At 40.7% G+C, this 25,111-nt stretch overlaps 1 protein-coding gene across 5 annotated transcripts in view; it reads right to left on the minus strand.

Annotated features, from left to right (window-relative positions):
* GOLM2 (golgi membrane protein 2) overlaps nucleotides 1–25,111 on the minus strand; it is a 128,549-nt gene that overhangs the window by 33,935 nt on the left and 69,503 nt on the right. For all 5 annotated transcript variants that reach the window (XR_011606104.1, XM_011757448.2, XM_011757441.2 and 2 more), the window contains exons 7-8: nucleotides 6,121–6,219; nucleotides 4,615–4,785 (exon numbers count right to left, since the gene is read on the minus strand). Coding sequence is in view for 4 of the 5 variants with exons in the window: in XM_011757448.2 (XP_011755750.2) it covers nucleotides 4,615–4,785; nucleotides 6,121–6,219 (270 nt within the window). In the remaining variant the exon portion in view is untranslated. The remainder of the gene's footprint in view (nucleotides 1–4,614; nucleotides 4,786–6,120; nucleotides 6,220–25,111) is intronic.

The following is a 25,111-nucleotide window of genomic DNA, read 5'->3' on the forward strand; positions in this document are numbered from 1 at the left end:
AGGTATTCAAAAAAACTTGTACATAAATGTTCATAGAAGCACTATTCGATAGCCAAAATGTAGAAACAACCCATATGTACATCAACAGATGAATAAACAAAATGTATCCATACAACTGAATATTATCCAGCCATAAAAAGAAATAAAATACTGATACATGCTACATGCTACGCCATGGTCGAACTTTGAAAAAATTATGCTAAATAAAAGAAGCCAGGCCGGGCGCGGTGGCTCACGCCTGTAATCCCAGCACTTTGGGAGGCCGAGGCGGGCGGATCACAAGGTCAGGAGATCGAGACCACGGTGAAACCCCGTCTCTACTAAAAATACAAAAAAGTAGCCGGGCGCGGTTGTGGGCGCCTGTAGTCCCAGCTACTCGGGAGGCTGAGGCAGGAGAATGGCGTGAACCCGGGAGGCGGAGCTTGCAGTGAGCCGAGATCGCGCCACTGCACTCTAGCCTGGGCGACAGAGCGAGACTCCGTCTCAAAAAAAAAAAAAAAAAAAAAGAAGCCAGACACAAAAGGCCACATACTGTATGATTCTTTTTTTTTTTTTTTTTTTGAGACGGAGTCTCACTCTGTCCCCCAGGCAGGAGTGCAGTGGCGAGATCTCAGCTCACTGCAAGCTCCGCCTCCCGGGTTCAGGCCATTCTCCTGCCTCAGCCTCCCAAGTAGCTGGGACTACAGGCGCCCGCCACCACGCCCAGCTAATTTTTTGTATTTTTAGTAGAAACGGGGTTTCACCGCATTAGCCAGGATGGTCTCGAGCTCCTGACCTCATGATCTGCGCGCCTCGGCCTCCCAAAGTGCTGGCATTACAGGTGTGAGCTACCACGCCCGACATTTTTTTTTTTTTTTTTAAGATGCAGTCTCTCTCTGCCAGGAGGCTGGAGTATAGCGGCATGATCTCATCGGCTCACTGCAACCTCCAGCTCCCTGGTTCAAGTGATTCTCCTGCCTCAGCCTCTCAAGTAGCTCGGATTACAGGCATGCACCACCATGCCCAGCTAATTTTTGTATTTTTAGTAGAGAAGGGATTTCACCATGTTGGCCAGGATGGTCTTGATCTCCTGACCTTGTGATCCACCCACCTTGGCCTTCCAAAGTGCTGAGATTACAGGCATGAGCCACTGCGCCCGGTTGTATGATTCCTTTTATATGAAATATCCAGAATAGGTGACTCCATAGACAGAGAGAAAAAAGCAAATTAGTGGTTGTCAGGTGCTATGGGTAGGAGAGTACAGAGTTTGTTTCAGGGTGATGAAAATATTCTGGAATTAGAGTGGTGATAAGTTTGTACAACTCTGTGAAAATTGCCACTGAATTGTACATTTTGGTGAATTTTACGTGTAACTTACCACAACAAAAAATTATTTTTAATTAAAAAAACTTCTGTATGATAAAGCATAAGAAAGTCTTATATCAGGAAAGACAATGTAAGAGGAAAATTGTGATAAATCTGAATTATCTATAAAGATTTGATATGGGGCTGGGCATGGTGGCTCACACTTGTAATCCCAGCATTTTGGGAGGCTGAGGTGGGAGGATCACATGAGCACTGGAGTTCAATACCAGTCTGGGCAACAGAGTGAGACCTCATCTTTATTAAAAAAATTTTAAAATTAGCCAGGTGTGATGGCACACACCTGTGGTCTCAGCTACTGAGGAGGCTGAGGAGGGAGGATCATTTGAACCCAGGAAGTCAAGGCTGAAGTGAGCCACAACTATACTACTGCACTCCAAGCTTGGGTGATACAGGGAGACCTTGTCTCAAATAAAAAAAAAAAAAAAAGAAGAAGAAAAGAGTTGATACAAATAAATATAACCAATCTACAAAGTTCTCAGGCTAAGTGGTCAAAACTGATGCACAGATTATATACCAAGAAATAATTACAATAAAATTACTCACATAAAAATAGGCCACCAGAACAAATGCTTATTAAAACATTTTTAAGGAAACATTATATTCTAAATACCTTATAAAAACGATAAAAATCAATGTGGCCAGGCCACAGAGAAACCACTAAACTTAAATAACTCCAGTGACACAGTAAAACTGTACTAGAGAATAATCTGACACTATTTAAAAGGTGCTATAAAGCTAGTCAAGTGCTTTGACCCAGTAATTTCGTTCTGAGGACTATACTTTTAAAGGAACACCCAAAGTAGGAGGAACAGGAAATAACTGGGAAAAAAAAAGATAGTAACAATAATGACAGTTACAATGAGAAAATACAACATGATCTAAACAATAACAGAGGAGACCTAAGTAAACTATTATTATTGCCTAAGCACAACAGAATATATGTATATAATGTATGTATATACATGTATACATTATGTATATATCATATGTATATATTATATATTAGATAATTATATATTATAATATCTATATTAATATATAGTATATATTATATAACATATAATATATAATAAATACATTATATGTATATAATGTATATATGTATATAATAGATACATAATATATGTGTGTGTATATATAAATAAAAATTTAAATTAGGTAAAAAGGAATATAAGAAATAATGTCAAAGTAAATCACAAAATTGTGCATGCACTGATTTCAACTCTCTATATACATTAATGATACATGGAAAATAATTTGGAGTGAGGGTTTAAAACTCAATAGGCTCTTTTTTTTCTTTTTTTTTTTTGATGGAGTCTCGCTCTGTCGCCCAGGCTGGAGTGCAGTGGCATGATCTCGGCTCATGGCAAACTTCGCCTCCCGGGTTCAAGCGATTCTCCTGCCTCAGCCTCCCAAGTAGCTGGGACTACAGTCGTGTACCACCATACCTAGGCTCTTTTCAAAATAACTGTAGAGAGTAATAATTTCCTAGCAATTATTTCCAATCACCTTCTTTACTCAAACATCAGTTAAAAATATATATACAGGTAAGGCAACAATTTTAAAAATGTATAGAATAAATATAAGTTTAGAAGAAAATCTTGGCCAGGTGCAGTAGCTCATGACTGTAATCCCAGCACTTTGGGAGGCTGAGGCAGGTGGATCACCTGAGGTCAGAAAATCGAGACTAGCCTGGCCAACATGGTGAAACCCCATCTCTACTAAAAATACAAAAATTAGCCAGCCATGGTGGCATGGACCTGTAATCCCACCTGCTCAGGAAGATGAGGCAGAAGAATCGCTTGAACCTGGGAGGCAGAGGTTGCAGTGAGCTGAGACTGCACCACTGCACTCCTGCCTGCCACTGCACTTCTGCCTGGGTGACAGAGCGAGACTCCATCTCAAAAAAAATTTTAAAGAAGAAAATCTTAAGTGATCAAATTAAGATATTTTATTTGTTATGCTCTTACTGTACACCCCTTCTTGTTGAGATGTGTTTTCAGGCCAATCCCACAACCCAATTTTTTGGGTTGGAAATATTTTTTCATTATATTTAAAATGTTAGCTAAATCTTTGTAATAAAAATGTTTTTCACACAATACTTTGGTCAAGATACACAGATACGCTTTAAAATATCAAGGAATTTCCTATTTAAAGAAATCAGAGAAAAAGAAAAAAGAAAGGAAAGCCAATTAAATTCATGCAAACTATACATTCATATATATGAATAAATTTAAATAACTGTTACAAGACCAACAAAAATACCTTGAATAGGCCAGGCACGTGGGTCATGCCTGTAATCCCAACACTTTGTGAGGCTACGGCGGGAGGATCACTTCAGCCCAGGAGTTCAAGACCAGCCTGGGCAACAAAGCAAGACCCCGTCTCTAAAAATAAATAAATAAAAATAAAGAAATAAAATAAAATACCTTGAATAAATTCACAAATATAACATTGTTCAATTATTAGCTTACAAGCAATCTTTGTACAAAGAACTGCCTAACCAGTGCTCTGCACAGTTGCTTCCATAGACAGAAGCCATCATAAAAACCAAAGACGTGATCTTACTCCTGGTGACTGGTAAAAATTAAAAATAAATAAATAAACCAAAGACAAAATGAAGCTTTTAGAGATTCTGTCTATTCAGAATAGAAGGCAAGAAGATGCCATGAAAAGCAGAACCAGTGAAAAGCACAGTTTAAGGAAGCTGATCTAAGGGACACTCTCCCGCCTTAAATTCCACTACCAGAATTTTTTCTTACACTTCTAACATCTAAATGAGGAAAATGCAATTGAAGGGAATGGAGGAGGAAGCAGTATTGAGCAATCCACTAAGGCAATCTCCCCAGAGTGTATGTTTCTCCCAGAATGTTCCATTTTTCAAAACTATTTATCTTCTCTCCTCCCTAATTAAAGTTTTCATTTGTTAGTCTATCAAAATATATCTTTTCTCATTTCTCCAAAAAAGTTTATATTCATAAGAACTAATCGCATTTTTAAAAAAAGTCAACTCACCTGAAATTTATTATTTAACAATGGAGAACATGAGAACCTTTTTAAAGTTTTCTTTAAAATAATATCCATCCATTTAAAACCTACATTTCCTTTAAATTTTGACACTTTCATACCTTCTCTTTAAATATATATAACTTCACCATACATTTATTAGAGAGCAGAATAATGAAGACCTTAATTCATATTACATTTAAATAAATATTTTTAGCATAATATTCATCAATTGATTCTTACTTTGCTTCAATTTATGGAAATCACTGACTCTATCCTTGGTAGCCTGCTTTAGTATATCTGTTTGAATTCTGGGTTCACTGTCCAAGTTTGAGCCTGGAATTAAGTGCTGAAGAGGACTGGAAGGATTCTGTTTTGAAGTACCGGGGTTTCCATTGTGGTTTACACGTGAATCTGTAGCATAAAAACATCAAATTAAAAGAATATAATTTAATTTAATCTTTTAAAGATGAATTTCACAAGATCTGCTTTACAAAGCTAAGACAGACTATTGTTTAACATTGGGTAGTCACAAAGCTTTTTTTTTTTTAAAGGTTTATTCTCATTTCTTTAATCAAATCTTATAACCAATGTGATTTTAGCTGTGGGAAGTTTACTGACCATTCCCAGGCGAGTATCTCTACTAATGGCTACAAACTTACTCACCAAAAAGATACACAGTAGAAATCCATAGATTAATATAGCAATGATACCCATATCTTTTCCTCCCTCCAAATTCCATATTACTATCAGAAATCTCCAAAATCCAGTAAGCCTTTTAAAATTTCTACTCTCTAAGTCATCTTCATTTATACAGTGACTCACAAGTGTTGACTTTGATTCTTTCTTTTTTTTTTTTTTGAGACGGAGTCTCGCTCTGTCGCCCAGGCTGGAGTGCAGGGGCTGGATCTCAGCTTACTGCAAGCTCCGCCTCCCGGGTTTACGCCATTCGCCTGCCTCAGGCTCCCGAGTAGCTGGGACTACAGGTGCCCGCCACCTCGCCCAGGTAGTTTTTTGTATTTTTTAGTAGAGACAGGGTTTCACCGGGTTAGCCAGGATGGTCTCGATCTCCTGACCTCGTGATCCGCCCGTCTCGGCCTCCCAACGTGCTGGGATTACAGGCTTGAGCCACCGCGCCCGGCCCTGACTATTGATTCTTTCTTAGCATTATCTACTGGATACCCCCTCTCTTTCCCTCACCTCCCTTTTTATCCTCATCAATGACTTTAATTTTGGATTCAAAACATCCTATGCCACTCTGACATTTTTCCTTTCCATCATCTCCCTTAAGCAGGTCTCTTCAGTCGTATCTACACTCATTTTAGGGAAATATTTCTATACAATGGAATGAGTGTTCAGAAAATAAATACATTCATAAGTACGAAGTAAAGACTTTAATGTAGGTGTGCACTGTAATTTATAGAAGGCCTCTATGAGATAAATTTGAACACATTTTGAAGAAACTAAACCTGTATAGCAGGCAGAGAGGAAAGGGAATGTAGCTCAGAGTGGCATAATAAATAATTCTTCTGTTCTTAAGAAAAAGACTGTAACAATCCACCAGATAAAGTGAAGTTTGAGATGACTATTTCTCTCTGAGCTTTCACTAGTCTTAAAAAATATATAACATTACCTCAAATAATAAATGCTATTTCACTATACTGCTAAGTGATATATTTTATACACTACATAACTGTACATGACTAGTAAGTTGGTTTCAAATGGAATTATAAGAATAAGACTTCATACCTGGAGGCATATTTGGGGAGAGAGGTTGTCCAGTTGGAAGATGGGAGATTGCTTGATGACTTTCATATTGAGAAACTGAAATAGGAGGCTTCCTTAAAGCTACAAGAAAAAAAAATCCATATTATTCCCATTGATACTATGATTTCTTAAAAAAAAAACCCACTGTGAATCAATTTACATTGCACTAATTTTATGATGTTTATTCTAATTTTGTAATCCATATAATTGGTATGCTAATTTATTTATAGTTACTAATTGATACACTCTACCATCCTTTTTTGTTTGTTTGTTTCAGGACAGTCTCGCTCTGTCTCCCAGGCTAGAGTGCAACGGCACAATCTCAGCTCACTGCAACCTCTGCCTCCTGTGTTCCAGCGATTCTCCCTGCCTCAGCCTCTGGGGTTGCTAGGATTACAGGCACTCGCCACCACACCCAGGTAAGTTTTGTATTTCAGTAGAGATGGGGTTTCACCATGTTGGCCAGGCTGGTCTCGAACTCCAGATCTCAGGTGATCTGCCCCACTCAGCCTCCCAAAGTGCTGGCACTACAGGTGTGAGCCACCGCGCCCAGCCCCATCACAGATTTTTTTGACCAATAAATCTGACCAGAATATAAGCTCCGTAACAGTACAAACTCTGTCTTCTTCACCACTATATCCCCAACACCTAGAATAGTGCCTAGCATGTAAGAGAAGTTCAACAAAGATTTGATGAATTAATAAAATGGACTGGGCGCGGTGGCTCACGCCTGTAATCCCAGCACTTTGGGAAGCCGAGGTGGGCAGATCACAAGGTCAGGAGTTCAAGACCAGCTTGGTCAACAAGGTGAAACCCCCATCTCTACTGAAATACAAAAAATTAGCCGAGCGTGGTGGTGCACATCTATAATTCCAGCTACTTAGGAGGTTGAGACAGGAGAATCGCTTGAATCTGGGAGGCAGAAGTTGCAGTGAGCTGAGATCGCGCCACTGCATTGCAACCTGGGTGACAGAGTGAGACTTCATCTCGAATAAATAAATAAATAAATAAATAAATAAATAAATAAAATGAATCTCTTCAGATACAGTGATCTTCAACAGTGAGACCTCTTTATATGCATAGTACAAATAAAAATTGACACAAGTTAGGTAAGGCATTAAGAATATGTTATTCTTAGTTGCTCAGATTTTCTTTTCTTTTATTTATTTATTTATTTTTGAGACAGAGTCTTGCTCTGTCACCCAGCTTGGCCAACAAGGTGAAACCCCTTCTCTACTAAAAATACAAAAAATTAGCCAGGGTGGTAGTTCATGTCTGTAATCCCAGCTACTTAGGAGGCTGAGACAGAAGAATCGCTTGAACCTGGGAGGTGAAGGTTGAAGTGAGCTGAGATCATGCCACTGCACTCCTGCCTAGGAGATAAGAGAGAAACTCTGTCTCAAAAAAAAAAAAAAAAAAAGGCTGGGCGCGGTGGCTCACCCTGTAATCCCGGTACTTTGGGAGGCCAAGGCAGGCAGATAACGAGGTCAGGAATTAAGAGACCATCCTGGCTAACGCCATGAAACCTCGTCTCTACTAAAAATACAAAAAAAAAAAAAAAAATTAGCCGGGCATAATGGTGGGCGCCTGTAGTCCCAGCTACTCAGGAGGCTGAGGCAGGAGAAAGGCGTGAACCTGGGATGCAGAGCTTGCAGTGAGCCGAGATCGTGCCATTGTACTCCAGCCTGGGTGACAGCAAGACTCCATCTCAAAAAATAAAAAATAAATAAAATAAAATACACACACACACACACACACACACACACACACATACACTTTTTAATAATGCGTTCCTATAGAAAACTTGGAAAAATAGAAAAGCACAAAGAAATTAAAATTTAACTGCAGTACTACCACTTAAAGATAACCACTATTATCATCTGGAGAGTATCTCTCCGGTGAGTTTTTAAAAAAATTTCTGTATATTATACTGTATACCTTAAAATTAGGATATCATATCATATATACTATCTTATAATCTTTTTATTTGTATTTCATACATATTTTCCATGTCATTCCATTTTTCTCTACAATACTACCAAATGATAGTGCTGAATCAAAACTGTCAATGTTATAGTTTTGGCTAGAGATATCTGGGTAAAAAATTGCCACAAGGGGCCAGGAAAGGTGGTTTACGCCTGTAATTCCAGCACTTTGAAAGACCAAGGCATGTGAGTCACTTGTGGCCAGAAGTTCCAGACTAGCCTGGCCAAAATAGCAAAACCCCATCTCTACTAAAAATACAAAAAATTTAGCCCAGTGTGGTGGCACATGCCTGTAGTCCCAGCTACCTGGGGGGCTGAGGCAGCAGAATTGTTGGAACCTGGGAGGTGGAGGTTGCAATAAGCCGAGGTCGTGGCACTGCACTCCAGCCTGGGTTGCAGAGCCACAAGGATTATTTTTATTTTTTATTTTCTGAGACAAGGTTGTGCTCTGTTGCCCAAGCTGGAAGGCAATGGCACAATCATCGCTCACTGCAACTTCAACTTCCTGGGCTCAAGTGATCCTCCCACCTGAGCCTCCCAAGTAGCTGGGAACACAGGCTTGTACTACCACACTTGGCTAATATTTTATTTTTTGTAGAGGCAAGGTCTTACTATGTGGTCCACAATGGTCTCAAACTCCTGGCCTCAAACAAATCTCCCACCTTGGCCTCCCAAACTGCTGGGATTATAGATATGAGCCATCACGCCCAGCTCCCAAAAACTTTAGAGCCCCATAAACTATAACAACTTAACTAGTTGGTGGATAGAGTTTTACTAACATAGGAAAAAGCAATGTGTATCCTGTAAACACTTTGATTTCTATGCTTTTTACTTTGCCTTTTGTTTACTTTCCTTTTTTGTTTTCTTGAAAAATTCCTTTTAGAAAATTCCAGCCTTGTTTTTGTTGAACTAAGGGGAAAGATATTTATTTATATCTAGGAGAGAATATTTAGAGGACCTCCCAGAGGCCAGAAGTAATCGTTATAAGCCCCATAAATATAAACACCTACTATATACCTAAAAAATTAAAAATTAAAAAAAGAAGTAATTATTATAGTTAGGGGTACTGAAACAAATGATGATCTAGAAAAATGCTACCTGACTTGGAAACAATTAAGAGTGCTAACCTTACCCTCCAATTTTGTGTAGGAGATACTTGTGCATACACATACAAGTATCTATTTTTTTCCTTCACAAAAATGAGATTATGTTATACTTGCTTTCTTGTAACCTGTTTTCTTTTTAGTTTAAAAAATCACAGATACAGATTGGGTGCAGTGTCTCATGTCTGTAATCTCAATATTTTGGGAGGCCAAGGCAGGAAGATCATTTGAACCTAGGGGTACCTAGCAAGACTTTGTCTCTACTAAAAGTAAAAACAATTAGCCAGGTGGGGTGGCACACATCTGTAATCCAGCTACTCAGGAGGCTGAGATGGGAGGATAATTTAGGGCTGCAGTGAGCCACTACTGCACTCCAGTCTGGGTGACAGAGGGAAACACTGTCTTAAAAACAAAAAACTACATAGATATCTTTGTTTTTCTTTTTCTTTTTTTTTTTTTTTTTGAGACAGAGTCTCAAATTGTTGGAGTGCAGGCTGGAGTGCAGTGGCACGATCTCGGCTCACTGCAAGCTCTGCATCCTGGGTTCACGCCATTCTCCTGCCTCAGCCTCCCGAGTAGCTGGGACTACAGGCACCCGCCACCACACCCAGCTAATTTTTTGTATTTTTAGTAGAGACAGGGTTTCACCATGTTAGCCAGGATGGTCTCAATTTACTGACCTCGTGATCCACCCGCCTCGGCCTCCCAAAGTGTTGGAATTACAGGTGTGAGCCACCGCACCTGGCCCAACACCGATATCTTTGTATGCCAATAAATACAGCTCAACATCATCCTTTTTAGTGGCTACATATTACATTTTTAGGGATGTAACAAATTTAATGAACCCTCCCTATAAGATTTCCATGGTCTTCAATTTATCATTATCAACAATTTATGATGAACATTCTTTTTTTTTTGAGAAGTCTTGCTCTGTTACTCAGGCTGGAATGCATCAGTGTGATCACAGCTGACTGGAGCTCTGACCTCCCGGGCTCAAGCAGTCCTCCCACCTCAACCTCCTGACTAGCTGGGACCACAAGCATGCAACACTACACCTGGCTAATTAAAAAAATTTTTTTTTGTAGAGACGAGGTCTCACTATGTTGTCCAGGCTGGTCTTGAACTCCCAAGCTCCAGCCATCTTCCTGCCCTGGCCTCCCAAAGTGCTGGGATTATAGGCATGAGCCACTGTGCCCAGCCTATAAATCTTCAGATAAGAAAGTACTAAGTCAAACAAATTAAGAATACTTCTCAAACAAATTAAGAAAAAACCTGTAACAAATGTGAGCTTGAAAACAATGAAAGCACGGGGAAAATTAGATGCAGAATAGACCGCAAACAATATGACAATGATTTATGACATTAAAGCAGCTCTCGGCCAGGCAGAGTGGCTCACGCATGTAATCTCAGCACTTTGGGAGGCCAAGGTGGGCAGATCACGAGGTCAGGAGTTTGAAACCAGCCTGGCGAACATGGCGAAACCCCATCTCCACTAACAATACAAAAATTAGCTGGGTGTGGTGGCATGTGCCTGTAATCCCAGCTATTCGGGAGACTGAGGCAGGAGAATCGCTTGAACCCAGGAGGCGAAGGTAGCAGTGAGCCAAGATAACACCACTGCACTCCAGCCTGGGCAATGGAGTGAGACTCCATCTCAAAAATAAATAAATAAATAAAGCAGCTCTCTTTATATTTTAACCTGGTCCTCTTCATTGAAGACCAGAGAGCCAGGGGAAAAATATACAAGTCAACAGGGAATATCATGCTGCTATCAGAAAATACCATTAATAGCTAGGCTGCTGATATGCTTTGGCTCTGTATCCCCACCCTAATCTCATGCTGAATTGTAATCCCCAGTGTCAGAGGTGGGGCCTGGTGAGAGGTGACTGGATCATGGAGGTGGTTTCTAATGGTTTAGCATCATCCCCATAGTGCTGTCTCGTAACAGAGTTCTCACAAGATCTAGTTGTTTAAAAGTGTGTGGCACCTTCCCCTTTGCTTTCTTCCCCTTCTCTGGCCATGTGAAGATGTGCTTGCTTCCCCTTCGCCTTCTGCCATGATTGCAAGTGTCCTGGGGCCTCCTCAGAAGCAGATGCCTGTACAGCCCACAGAACCATGAGCTGATTAAACCTCTTTCTTTATAGATTACCCAGTCTCTGGTAATTATTATTTTTTTCTTTTAAACATTTAAAACAAAAATAAAGATGGGGTCTCACTATATTGCCCAGGCTGGTCTTGAACTCTTGAGCTCAAGTGATCTTCCCACCTTGGCCTTGCAAAGTGCTGGGATTACAGGCGTGAACCATCGTGCCTGGCCTCAGGTAGTTCTTTATAGCAATGCAAGATCCGACTAATATAGCTGCTAAAACATATATCATTGATAAAGCCATTCTTAAGGAAAAGTATCAAAGATAAAATAATAAAATATATTTACCACAAAGAGAAACTACAGGCCACCAAAGCCATTAGAGCACACAGTTTTTATCTTATCACTGATTTTTGTATTATTTATAAAGGAGAGTTGTCAGTGTAGAAATTTAATCATTTGACAGTATTTATTTATTTTTTATTTTTGAGACTGAGTCTTGCTCTGTTGCCTAAGCTGGAATGAAGTGACGTGATCTCAGCTTCCTGCAACCTCTGCCTCCCAGGTTCAAGCAATTCTTGTGCCTCAGCCTCCCAAGTAGCTGGGATTATAGGCGTGCACCACCATGCCCAGCTAATTTTTGCATTTTTAGTATAAACAGGATTTCACCATGTTGGCCAGGCTGGTCTCAAATTCCTGATCTCAAGTGATTCGCCCATCTTAGCCTCCCAAGGTGTGAGCCACTGCACCCGGCCAATTGGACAATATTTATTAAGTATCTACTATATGCCAAGATCTGTTTTTTTGTTTTGTTTCTTTTTTGTTGTTGTTGTTGAGACAGAGTCTCGCTTTGTCGCCCAGACTGGAGTGCAGTGGCCGGATCTCAGCTCACTGCAAGCTCCGCCTCCTGGGTTCACGCCATTCTCCTGCCTCAGCCTCCCGAGTAGCTGGGACTACAGACGCCCGCCACCTCGCCCGGCTAGGTTTTTGTATTTTTTAGTAGAGATGGGGTTTCACCGTGTTAGCCAGGATGGTCTCGATCTCCTGACCTTGTGATCCGCCTGTCTCGGCCTCCCAAAGTGCTGGGATTACAGGCTTGAGCCACCGCGCCCGGCCTGTTTTGTTTCATTTTTTCAAGATGGAGTCTTACTCTGTCAGCCAGGCTGGACTGCAGTAGCACGATCTCAGCTCACTGCAACCTCCACCTCCTGGGTTCAAGCAATTATCCTGCCTCAGCCTCCTGAAAAGCTGGGATTACAGGCGCCCGCCACCACGCCCGGCTAATTTTTGTATTTTTAGTACAGACAGGGTTTCACCATGTTGGCCAGGCTGGTCTCAAACTCCTGATCTCTTGATCTGCCTGCCTCCACCTTCCAAAGTGGGATTAAAGGCGTGAGCCACTGCGCCCTGCCAAGAACTGTTTTAAACAGCTGGAGATTCAGCAGTGAACAAAATAGACCAAGTTATTGTCCTGTGAAGCTTACATTCTTGTTGGGGAGATAACAATAAATAAACAAAAGTTATAGAACATAATATAAATGTCAGAGTACTGTGTATAAATTAAAACAGGGAGATATGATAGAGAGTGGTGGGAGGCTCTATTTTAGATAGTTTGGTCAGGGGAGGCATTTTTGAGGAGGAATCATCTGAGCAGAGATATGAATGAAATTTGGAGGAAGAACATTCCAACAAAGACTAGCAAGTACAAAGACCTTGAGACAGGAGCATGTGCAGCATATTTGAGGAAAAGCTAAGGAGTGAGGAAAAGTGTTAGAAATGAGGGAGAGGAAAGAAGGGGCCATATTAGAGACACAACAGTAAAAATGTTAGGAATAGGTGGCTAGGTGGCAGAGGTAATTGGGGGCTGGGACTATATCTGGTAGCTCCTAAAGAGGCAATAACCAGGCACTAGTCTCATGTCACCTTTACCTCTGTATTAGATAGATATCCCTTTTCACAGGTGAGGAAACAAAAAGCTCATGACAGTAGAGGTAAGACATACCTCTCACCTCTCACTTGACTTAAAAATTCAGAGTAGGCCGGGCGCGGTGGCTCAAGCCTGTAATCCCAGCACTTTGGGAGGCCGAGGCGGGTGGATCACGAGGTCAGGAGATCGAGACTATCCTGGCTAACATGGTGAAACCCCGTCTCTACTAAAAATACAAAAAACTAGCCGGGCATGGTGGCGGGCGCCTGTAGTCTCAGCTACTTGGGAGGCTGAGGCGGAAGAATGGCGTGAACCTGGGAGGCGGAGCTTGCAGTGAGCCGAGATCACGCCACTGCACTCCAGCCTGGGAGACACAGCGAGACTCCGTCTCAAAAAAAAAAAAAAAAAAAAAAAAAATTCAGAGTAAACATTTCTAAAGAAACTGGTAAGATGCTTACAAAGATGACAGGTGGTTTAGGATTAATCGTCCTCTACTTCTCTACTAGGTTTCAGATGCAGCCTCTACTCTCAGAGGCAAAAAAGAACTGATCCTGCCTTTTGCTCTCATTTTCCTACTCTAACAACAGGGCTACAATCTCAAAACTGTTTAGACTTCCAATTTCCTGACTAACAGGACTTCATGATCCAGTGCCTATGACAACAGAGAAGGAGTATGGCACTGATAAGCAGTGGTCCTCAACTCTGGCTGCATTCTAATATTACAGATACTACCACAGACATACTGAATATGGGAATGGGGCATGGGTTTCTGTACTTACTGAGAGCTCCAAAGGTGGTTCTATTGCACAGCCAAAAGAATAAAAAACATGAGCTTTGGAGTTAGACCAGATTTTCTCTTTTAGAGAGTCAAATCATGGCTCTATAATTTATTAACTGTATGACTTTGGATTAGTTCCTAATTTTTCTAAGCCTCAACCTTCATCTATAAAATACAGATGATGCCATTTACCCTGCATGATCAATGTGGGGACTAAGTGAGAATATTTTCCTCTGGATTATGAGACAAGCCTAGCAAATAGTTGGTGATCAATACATACTGGACTATTTTGAGTTGTCAAAGTAACGTATTTATCCTTAGAATGAAAAAGAATCTAAGATTTAGATTGAGAAAACAATCTGATTAGCTTTACAATTTACATGTAAAACTAATCAATTTATGGACTGGCTGTGATCAATTTACTGAGCCTCCTGATTATATAGTTGACTTGCACGTCAGAGTCCTGATGAATATTTACTTATAGTAATGTTTTGGAAAGTTACTGAAACTCAGATCAGCAATTGACCATTAAAAACTCCTAGAAAGAGATGAAGTAATATTAATCATTCTGAAGCACAAACATTAAACACAAAACAATGATATAACACTGTTTCTTTGCTCTGTGTGTATGAACAGATACGACACACTTGAAATTTGCTCAAATACTGGTTAGTGGGATTATCTCAGCCCTCCATGAAATATAGGTAAATGTCTACATGTACTATTTAAAATTATGTTCTCACATGGCTCCTGAGACATGGTCTGTGAGTAATGAGTTTTCTTTAAACTTAGAGATCGATTTATTTAATTTAAAAAGGACAACATCAACTTTCACTGCTAGCAATGATATACTAACCAGTACTGGGTTTACTCTACCCTAAACAGTTATAAAGGCAGGCAAAATACATAAGGCAGCTGTTTGTAAGCACTGTACAACCATCGGCACAAGACCATGGTCCTTAAAAGAAGGGATATATATGAATAGGCAGTCTTTGTGAGCAGAGGAGACAGAGATCATCAGAGGTTGGCCTGCTGAGGTGGCTAGAATTTGCAGGAAAGGATATTACAGAGGAGGAAGCTGTGGGGGATGAAACGGAGGGCAGAAATCTGTATGGGGATTTCCTCTTGGGTCTTTGGCCAAGCCTCAGGTTGTGTATGCACAGGGTGAGACTCCATGGGGTCTAACAGACACCTCCTCCTATAGGGCTGAGAGCTGAACAGAAATAACAGAGGTGGCTAGGTGTGGTAGCTCATCCCTGCAACCCCAGTGCTTTGGGAGGCCAAGGTGGGAGATCACTTGAGCTCAGGAGTTTGAGACCAGCCTGTAAAACATAGTGAGACTTCATCTCTACTAAAAATTACAAAAATTAGGTGAGCATGGTGGCACATACTTGTAGTCCCTGATACTCAGAGGCAAAGGTGGGAGGAGAGCTTGAGCCCAAGAAGTAGATGCTTCAGTGAGCTACAATCACACCACTGCACCAAAAAAAAAAAAAAAAAAAAAAGGCTAAAATTCTCCCTCCCTTCCCTATTAAAAATAAAAAATAAAGGAAATAACAGAGGTCATGAAGCACCAAGCATCTTTGGTATTCAGATGAGATGCTACAAGGTCATAGTTTTAAGAGTAGGGACCACGCTCTTAGAGTTGGGGTCTTGTTCTAGTGCCCAGGCTGAAGTGCTGTGGCACAATCATAGCTCACCGCAGCCTCAACCTCCTGAGCTCAAATGATCCTCCCACCTCAGCCTTCTGAGTAGTTGGGACTACAGGAGCACATCACTACACTAGACCAATTACTTATGATTATTATTATTTTTAGGCCACACTCTAGAGTTAAAGGCCATGCTCTGAGACTAAAAACAAAATAAAAACTAACTTGCTCTAATGAAGCATAAAACCAAAGCATAAATAAGCCTCACAGAATCAACAGGCTCTGTGATGGTTAATATTGAGTGTCAACTTGATTGTGAAGGATACTTTAAGTATTGATCCTGGGTGTGTCTGTGAGGGTGTTGTCAAAGGAGATTAACATTTGAGTCAGTGGGATGGGGAAGGCAGACGCACCTTAATCTGATGGGCACAATCTAATCAACTGCCAGCGAATATAAAACGGGCAGAAAAACAAGATAAGGTGAGACTGGCCTAGCTTACCAGCCTACATCTTTCTCTCATGTTGGATGCTTCCTGCCCTCAAACATCAGACTCCAAATTCTTCAGTTTTGAGACTTGGACTGGCTCCCCTTGCTCCTCAAGCTTGCAGACAGCCTAATGTGGGACCTTGTGATTGTGTGAGTTAATACTTAACAAATTCCCCTTTATTCAGATCAAATATTATTCAAATTTTAAAATGCTATCTTTTTTTATCCTTCTAGGACTCGAGTTACATACATTTTTAAAATTTATTTATTTACTTAAGATGGAGTCTCGCTTTGTCATCCAGGCTTTATTAATACTTAATAAACTCCCCTTTACATACATATGTGTGTGTGTGTGTGTGTGTATACATACATATATATACATACATACACACACACACACACACATACAGGCTGGTCTCAAACTCCTGATCTCTTGATCCACCTGCCTCCACCTTCCAAAGTGATGGGATTACAGGTGTGAGCCACTGCACCCTGCTAAGAACTGTTTTAAACAGCTGGAGATGCAGCAGTGAACAAAATAGACCAAGTTATTGTCCTATGAAGCTTACATTCTTCATAATGTAATGTTATGTTGGGGAGATAACAATAAATAAACAAAAGTTATAGAACATAATATAAATGTCAGAGTGCTGTGTATAAATTAAAACGGAGATGTGACAGAGAGTGGTGGGAGGCTCTATTTTAGATAGCTTGGTCAGGGGAGGCATTTTTGAGGAGGAATCATTTGGTGAAAAACATTAACCCACAAATCAAAGAATGTATATGTACATATATACATATATATATACACACACACACATATATATATAATGCTATAGGGCTGAGAGCTAAACAGAAATAACAGAGGTGGCCAGGTGTGGTAGCTGGGGGTGTGTGTGTGTGTGTGTGTGTGTGTGTGTGTGTGTGTATCCTATTAGTTCTGTCCCTCTAGGGAACCCTGACTAATGCAGGCTCCTCCAGTAATTTGTCTGCCAGAACAAAATTCAACACCCTTTAAAAGAAGACAACAAAATACAAACTCCTCAATGTAATATTCATAAAGTATAAAATAAAATTACTAGACATACAAAAAAGCAGAGAATGACCCATAACCAAGAAAAAAAGGAATCAACAGAAACAGAGAGGTGATTCACTTGTGAAAATCAGCAGACAAGAACTTATAAACAACTGTTTATATGTTTATATGTATGTATACATGTATGTGTATATATAATGTGTGTGTATGTGTATATATAGGTGTCTGTGTGTATATATATGTTCAAGGATTTAAAGGAAAATGTGGGAACATCTGGTAAAGAAATGGGAAGTAAAAAAGAACCAAATGGAAATTCTGGAATTGAAAGTACGATATCTAAAATGAAATATATACTGAATGGGCTTAACAGCAGACTAAACATCACAGAAAAAAGGGGTCAATGAACTTGAAGATAAATCAAAGACATTAAACAAACTGAAGGAGAAAAGGTATTACAAAAAACTAAACAAAACTTCAATGACTTTTGGGATAATATCAAGCAGTCTGAAACGTATGTAACTCAGCCAAGCATGGTGGCTCACACCTGTAATCCCAGCACTTTGGGAGGCCGAGGCAGGCAGATCACTTGAGGTTAGGAGTTCAAGACCAGCCTGGCCAACGTGGTGAAACCCCATCTCTACTAAAAATACAAAAAAAAAAAAAAAAAAGCTGGGCATGGTGGTGCATGTCTGTAATCCCAGCTACTTGGGAGTTTTAGGTGGGAGCATCACCTGAACCCGGGAGGCAGAGGTTGCAATGAGCCGATATCACGCCACTGCACTCTAGCCTGGGTGACAAAGCGAGACTCCATCTTAAATAAATAAATAAATTTTTAAAATGTATGAAACTTGAATCCTAGAAGGATAAAAAAAAGAATTTTAAAATTTGAATATTTGATCTGAATAAATGCTGAAATTTCCCCAAATTTGGTGAAAAACATCAACCCACAAATCTAAGAACCTCAGAGAACCCAAGGCAGGATAAATACAAAAAAAAAAACCCAAAAAACAAAAAACAAAAAAAGGCACATCTTAGTCAAACTGATAAAAATTAAAGATAAAGGGAAAATCTTTTTTTTTTTTTTTTTTTTTTTTTTTTTGAGACGGAGTCCCACGCTGTTGCCCAGGCTGGAGTGCAGTGGCGCGATCTCGGCTCACTGCAAGCTCCGCCTCCCGGGTTCCCGCCATTCTCCTGCCTCAGCCTCCTGAGTAGCTGGGACTACAGGCGCCCACCACCGCGCCCGGCTAATTTTTTGTATTTTTAGTAGAGACGGGGTTTCACTGTGGTCTCGATCTCCTGACCTTGTGATCCGCCCGCCTCGGCCTCCCAAAGTGCTGGGATTACAGGCTTGAGCCACCGCGCCCGGCCAAGGGAAAATCTTAAAAGCATCTAGAGAAAAAACACAATAAAAGAGAACGACAAAAGAAAGATGGCTGACTTAGAAACAAAGGAGGCCAGAAGACAGTTGGAACTGCATCTTTTTTTTTTTTTTTTTTTTTGAGAAAGAGTCTCTGTCGCCAGGCTGGCATGCAGTGGCGTGGTCTTGGCTCACTGCAACCTCCGCCTCCTGGGTTCAAGCGATTCTGCTGCCCCAGCCTCACGAGTAGCTGGGACTGCAGGCCGTGCCACCACGCCCAACTAATTTTTGTATTTTTAGTAGAGACGGGGTTTCACCATGTTAGCCAGGATGGTCTCGGATCTCTTGACCTCGTGATCCACCCACCTCAGCCTCCCAAAGTGCTGGGATTACAGGCATGAGCCACCACACCCAGCTGGAACTGCATCTTTAACATGCTGAATGAATGCCCTCAACCGATCAGCCCAGATTTCTATATCTGGCAAAAATAGCCTTCAAAAATGAGAATAAAATAAAGATACTTTCAGATAAACAAAAGTTGAAAAATTCACTGCTAGAAGACCTGCACTTCAAGAATGCTAAAGGAAGTTCTTCAGGCTGAAAGAAATGATAAAGTAGAAATTTTAATCTACAGGAAGGATTCAAATTTGTGTCCTTTATAACAGGGATCTGAAAACTTTTTCTTAAAGGGCCACACAGTAAGTGTTTCAGGCTTGTGGGCCTTACTCAATTCTGCTGTTCTAGCAGAAAAGCAGCCATAGGCAATATATAAACAAATGAGTATGTCTATGTTTCAGTAAAATTTTATTTATTAAAACAAATGGCAACCTGGTAGTTTGCCAATGTCTGTTTTAAAAGACATCTAAGAAAAAATTTTAATTATAATTTTAATATCAAGACTGGCAATTTAAGATTTTAAAATTTTTATAACTTAATTTTTTTCTCTGAGATTGCTTTTAGAAAAATAATCTCTACCAAAAATATAAATGATTAACTACAATGTTTCCTTAAAACATAACCTTTTTGTTTTGTTCTGTTGCCCAGACTGGAGTACGAGCAGCATGATTGTAACGCACTGTAACTTTGAACTCCTGGCCTCAAGCAATCCTCCCACCTTGGCATCCCAAACTGTTGGGATTACTGCACCTGGCCTTACGATATAATGAGGTGTGAGCCACTGCACCTGGCCTTACGATATAATCTTCCTATCTTTTTTCCTCCTCTCATATATCCCTGTAATTACTTCTCTTTAGTTTTTATTTTTTTTCTTTGAGACAGGGTCGCGTTCTGTTGACCAGGCTGGAGTGAAATGGTGCCATCATGGTTCATTGCAGCCTCAATCCCCTGGGCTCAAGTGATCCTCCCACCACAGGCTCTCAAGTAGCTGGGACTACAGGCGTGTGCCACCATGCATGGCTAATTGTGGTACTTCTTCTGTCTCATATTATATTGTCCAGACTGGTCTCAAACTCCTGGACTAAAGCGATCTTCCTGCCTTAGCCTCCCAAACTGCTGGGATTATAGGTATGAGCCTGGCCTCTCTTTAATTGTTTCTTAAGACTTACGGCAGTTTTAAGCTCACAACAAAACAGACAGGAAGACAGAAAAATATCCCATATATCCCCTGCTATACATGGATAGCCTCCCCAATTATTAACATCCCCTACCAGAGTGGTACATTTGTTAAAACTGATGGACCTACGCTGGCACACTGTAATCACCCAAGGTACCTTAGTTTACATTAGGGTTCATTCTTGGTGGTGTACATTCTATGGGTTCGGACAAATGTATAACAACATGTCTCCCCATTATAGTATCAGAGCGTTTCACCGAACTAAAATCCTCTGTGCTCTGCCTATTCATCCCGTCTCTCTCTACCCCATCCCCTTGCAACTACTAATTTTTTAGTTGCATTTTAGTGTCTCCATAGTTTTTCCTATTCCAGAATGTCTATAGTTGTAATTATACAGTATGTAGCCTTTTCAGATTGGTTTCTTTCATTTAGTAATATGCACTTAATTTTTTTCAAGTGTTTTTTGTTTTTGACACAGGGTCTTACTCCATCATACAGGCTGGAGTGCAGTCACAGCTCACTGCAGCCTCAACTTCCCAGGCTCAGGTGATTATCTCACCTCAGCCTCCTGGGTAGCTGAGATTACAGTCACACACCACCACACCCAGCTAATTTTTGTATTCTCTGTAGAGATGGGGTTTCACTGTGTTGACAAGGCTGATCTTGAACTCCTGGGCTCAAGCGATCTGTCCACTTTGGCCTCCCAATGTGCTGGGATTGCAGGCATGAACTGCCACACCCAGCTTTCTCCAAGTCTTTTCATGTCTTTATATCTCATTTCCTTTCAGTGGTAAATAATATTCCATTGTCCAGAGGTACCACAGTTTATCCACTTACCTACTGAAGAATATCGTGGTTATTTTCAAGTTGTGGCAATTACGAATAAAGCTTCTATAAACATTTATGTGCAGGCTACTGTGTGGATATAAGTTTTTAACTCTTTTCGATAGATACCAAGGAGTAGGATTTCAGGATCATATGGTCAAAGTATGTTTAATTTCGTAAGAAACTGCCAAACCACCTTCCCAAGTAGTTGGCAATTTTGCATTCTCACCAGCAACACATAAAAATTGCTTTTGTTCCACGTCCTTGCCAGCATTTGGTGTTTTCAGTGTTCTGGATCTTGTCCTATTAGAATGGCCCAAAATCTACTGTAGTGGTGTCTCATTGCTGTTTTAATTTAAATTTCCCTGATGACACATGATGTGGAGCGTCTTTTCATATGTTTATTTGCCATTTCTATGCCTTCTTTGGTGAGGTGTCTGTTTAGGTCTTTGGTCCATTTTTTAATCAAGTTGTTTTCTTTTCATTTCAGTTTTTTTTTTTTTTTTTTTTTTGGAGACAGGATCTCACTCTGTTGCCCAGGCTGGAGTGCAGTGGTGTAATCATGGCTCACTGCAACCTCTGCTTTCTGGGCTGAAGCAATCCCCCCACCTCAGCCTTCCGAGTAGCTGGGAACACATCCAATTTTTTTTTTTTTTTTTTTTTTTTTTTTGAGACAAGAGTCTCACGCTATCACCCAGGCTGAAGAGCAGTGGCACGATCTCGGCTCACTGCAAGCTCTGCCTCCAGGGTTCACACCATTCTCTTGCCTCAGCCTCACGAGTAGCTGGGACTACAGGCGCCCGCCACCGCACCCGGCTAATTTTTGTATTTTTAATAGAGACAGGGTTTCACCATGTTAGCCAGGATGGTCTCAATCTCCTGACCTCGTGATCAGCCCGCCTCGGCCTCCCAAAGTGCTGGGATTACAGGCGTGAGCCACTGTGCCCGGCCACACCTGTCCATTTTTTTTGTATTTTGGGTAGAGATGGGGTTTTGTCATATTCCCCAGGCTGTCTCAAACTCCTAGGCTTGAGCGATCCACCTACTTCAGCTACCCTAAGTGCTGCGATTACAGGTGTGAGCCACCATACCCAGCTTGTTTTCTAATTGCTAGTTGTTTTTTTTGTTTGTTTGTTTGGTTGGTTTTTTGAGATGGAGTCTCACTCTGTTGCCCAGGCTGGAGTGCAGTGGTGCGATCTTGGCTCACTGCAAGCTCTGCCTCCTGGGTTCACGCCATTCTCCTGCCTCAGCCTCCTGAGTAGCTGGGACTACAGGTGCCTGCCACCATGCCCAGCTAATTTTTTTGTATTTTTAGTAGAGACGGAGTTTCACTGTGTTGGCCAGGATGGTCTCGATCTCCTGACCTTGTGATCTGCCCACCTCAGCTATCCAAAGTGCTGGGATTACAGGTGTGAGCCACTGTGCCTAGCCTTTAGTTGTTAAGTTTTAAGAGTTATTTGTATATTTTGCATAGGTCTTTTATCAGATGTGTCTTTTACAAAATTTTTCTCCCAGTCTTGCCTTCTCTTGACATTTTCCCTCACAGAAGTTTCTAAATCCTTTTTTTTTGAGACGGAGTCTCACTGTCGACCAGGCTGGAGTGCAGTGGGGCGATCTCGGCTCACTGCAACCTCTGCCTCTTGTGTTCACGCCATTCTCCTGCCTCAGCCTCCCGAGTAGCTGGGACTACAGGTGCCCGCCACCACGCCTGGCTAATTTTTTTGTATTTTTAGTAGAGATGGGGTTTCAACATGTTAGCCAGGATAGTCTCGATCTCCTGACCTCGTGATCCACCGGCCTCGGCCTCCCAAAGTGCTGGGATTACAGGCATGAGCCACTGCGCCCGGCCACAAGTTTCTAAATCTTAATGAAGTCCAGCTCATTAATTGTTTCTTTCATGGATCCCTATTTTGGTGTTGTATCCAAAAAGTCATTGCCATACCCAAGGTAATCTAGGTTTTCTACTGTTGTCTTCTAGTTTTACACCTTTGCATTTTCTATTTAGGTCTACGATCTATTTTGAGTTAATTTTTGTGAAGGGTATAACGTTTATGTCTAGATTCATTTTTTAAAAATCTAGTTGTCAGCACCATTTTTTGAAAATATCGTCTTTGCTCCATTGTATTGTCTTTGCTTGTCAAAGACCAGTTGACTATATTTATGTGTGTCTATCTCTGGACTCTCTGTTCTGTTTCATTGGTCTATTTGTCTATTCTTTGACCAATACCACACTGTCTTGATTACTGTAGCTGTATATTAAGTCTCGAGGTCAAGTAGCATCAGTCCTCCAACTTTTGTCTTCAGTATTATGTTGGCTATTCTGAATCTTTTGCCTCTCTATATAAACTTTATTTTGTTTTGTTTTTTTGAGACAGAGTCTCGCTCTGTTACCCAGGCTGGAGTGCAGTGAAGTGCTCTTGGCTCACTGCAACCTCTGCCTCCTGGGTTCAAGTGACTCTCGTGCCTTAGCCTCCTGGGTAGCTGGGATTACAGATGTGCACCACCACACCCAGTTAATTTTTGTATTTTCAGTAGAGGCAGGGTTTTGCCATGTTGGCCAGGCTGGTCTCAAACTCCTGGCCTCAGGTGATCTGCCCGCCTTAGCCTCCCAAAGTCCTGGGATCACAGGCGTGAGCCACAGTGCCTGGCCTGCCTCTCTCTACAAACTTTGGAATCAGTTTGTCAATATTCACAAAATAACTTTCTGGGATTTTGACTTGGATCTCATCAATCTATAAATCATACTCTGAGGATCTGACATTTTGACAATACTGAGTCTTCCTGTCTATGAAACTGAAATAGCTCTCCATTTATTTAATTATTCTTTGATTTCATTCCTGAGAGTTCTGTAGTTTTCCTTATATAGACCTTTTACACATTTTATTAAATTTATACCTAAATAATTGAATTTTGAGAGTACTAATATAAATGGTATTGTGTTTCTAATTCCAAATTCTATTTGTTGACTGCTGGTATATGGGAAAGTGATTAACTTTTGTATATTAACCTTATATCCTGCAACCTTTCTATAATCACTTACTAGTTCCAGGAGTGTTTTTGTCAGTTCTCTTGGGTTTTCTACATATAAGATAATGACATCTGTGAAAAAAGAGAGTTTTATTTCTTCCTTCCCAATGTGTTTACCTTTATTTCCATTTTTGCCTTATTACACTAGCTAAGACTTCCAGTATAATATTAAAAAGGAGTGGTGAGAAGGCACATCCTTGCCTTGTTCATGATGTTAGTAGGAAAACTTCTAGTATATCACCACTAGGTATGTTGTTAGTTGTAGATTTTTTTGTAGATACTCTGTATCAAGCTGAGAAAGTTTCTTTGTATTCCTCGTTAACTGTGTTTTTATCATGAATGAGCTTTGGATTTTGCCAAATGCTTTTTCTGTATTCATCGGTATAGTCATGTGATTTTTCTTTTTTAGCCTGCTAAGACGATGAATTACGTTACTTGATTTGTTAGTATTAAACCAGATTTGCATACCTGGGATAAATCCCACTTGGTTGTGATATACTTTTTTCTTTTTTGGGGGGAAGGGGGCGTGGGTGGGGACAGGGTCTTGCTGTCACCTAGGCAATGATGTGATTTTGGCTCACTGCAGCCTTGACCTCCTGGGCTCAAGCAATCCTCCCAACTCAACCTCCTGAGTAGCTGGGACCACAGGCACATGCCACCACACCTGGCTAGTTTTTGTATTTTTTTTATAGAGATGGGTTTTCGCCATGTTGCTCAGACTGGTCTTGAACTCCTGAGCTCAAGCAATCTGCCCACCTTGGCCTCCCAAAGTGCTGGGATTACAGGCATGAGCCACTATGCCCGGCCTATAATTCTTGTATACATTGTGGGATTCAATTTGCTAATATTTCATTGAGAATTTTTGCATACAAGATCAAGAAAGATATTGGTCTGTAGTTTTCTCTCATCTAAGATCAGGACAGACATTGGTCTGTAGTAGTGTCTTTTTCTAGTTCTGGTACTGACATAACAGTGGCATCATAGAATAAATTAGGAAGTATTCCCTCTGCTTCTATCTTCTGAAAGAGACTGTAGATAAGGGGTATAGTTTCTTCTTAAATGTTTGGTAGAATTCACCAGCAAACCCATTTGTATACCTGGTGCTTCCTGCTTTGGAAGGTTATTATTGATTCAATTTAT

The sequence above is a fragment of the Macaca nemestrina genome, chromosome 7 (assembly GCF_043159975.1).
Source record: "Macaca nemestrina isolate mMacNem1 chromosome 7, mMacNem.hap1, whole genome shotgun sequence".
NCBI classification, from domain to species: domain Eukaryota; kingdom Metazoa; phylum Chordata; class Mammalia; order Primates; family Cercopithecidae; genus Macaca; species Macaca nemestrina.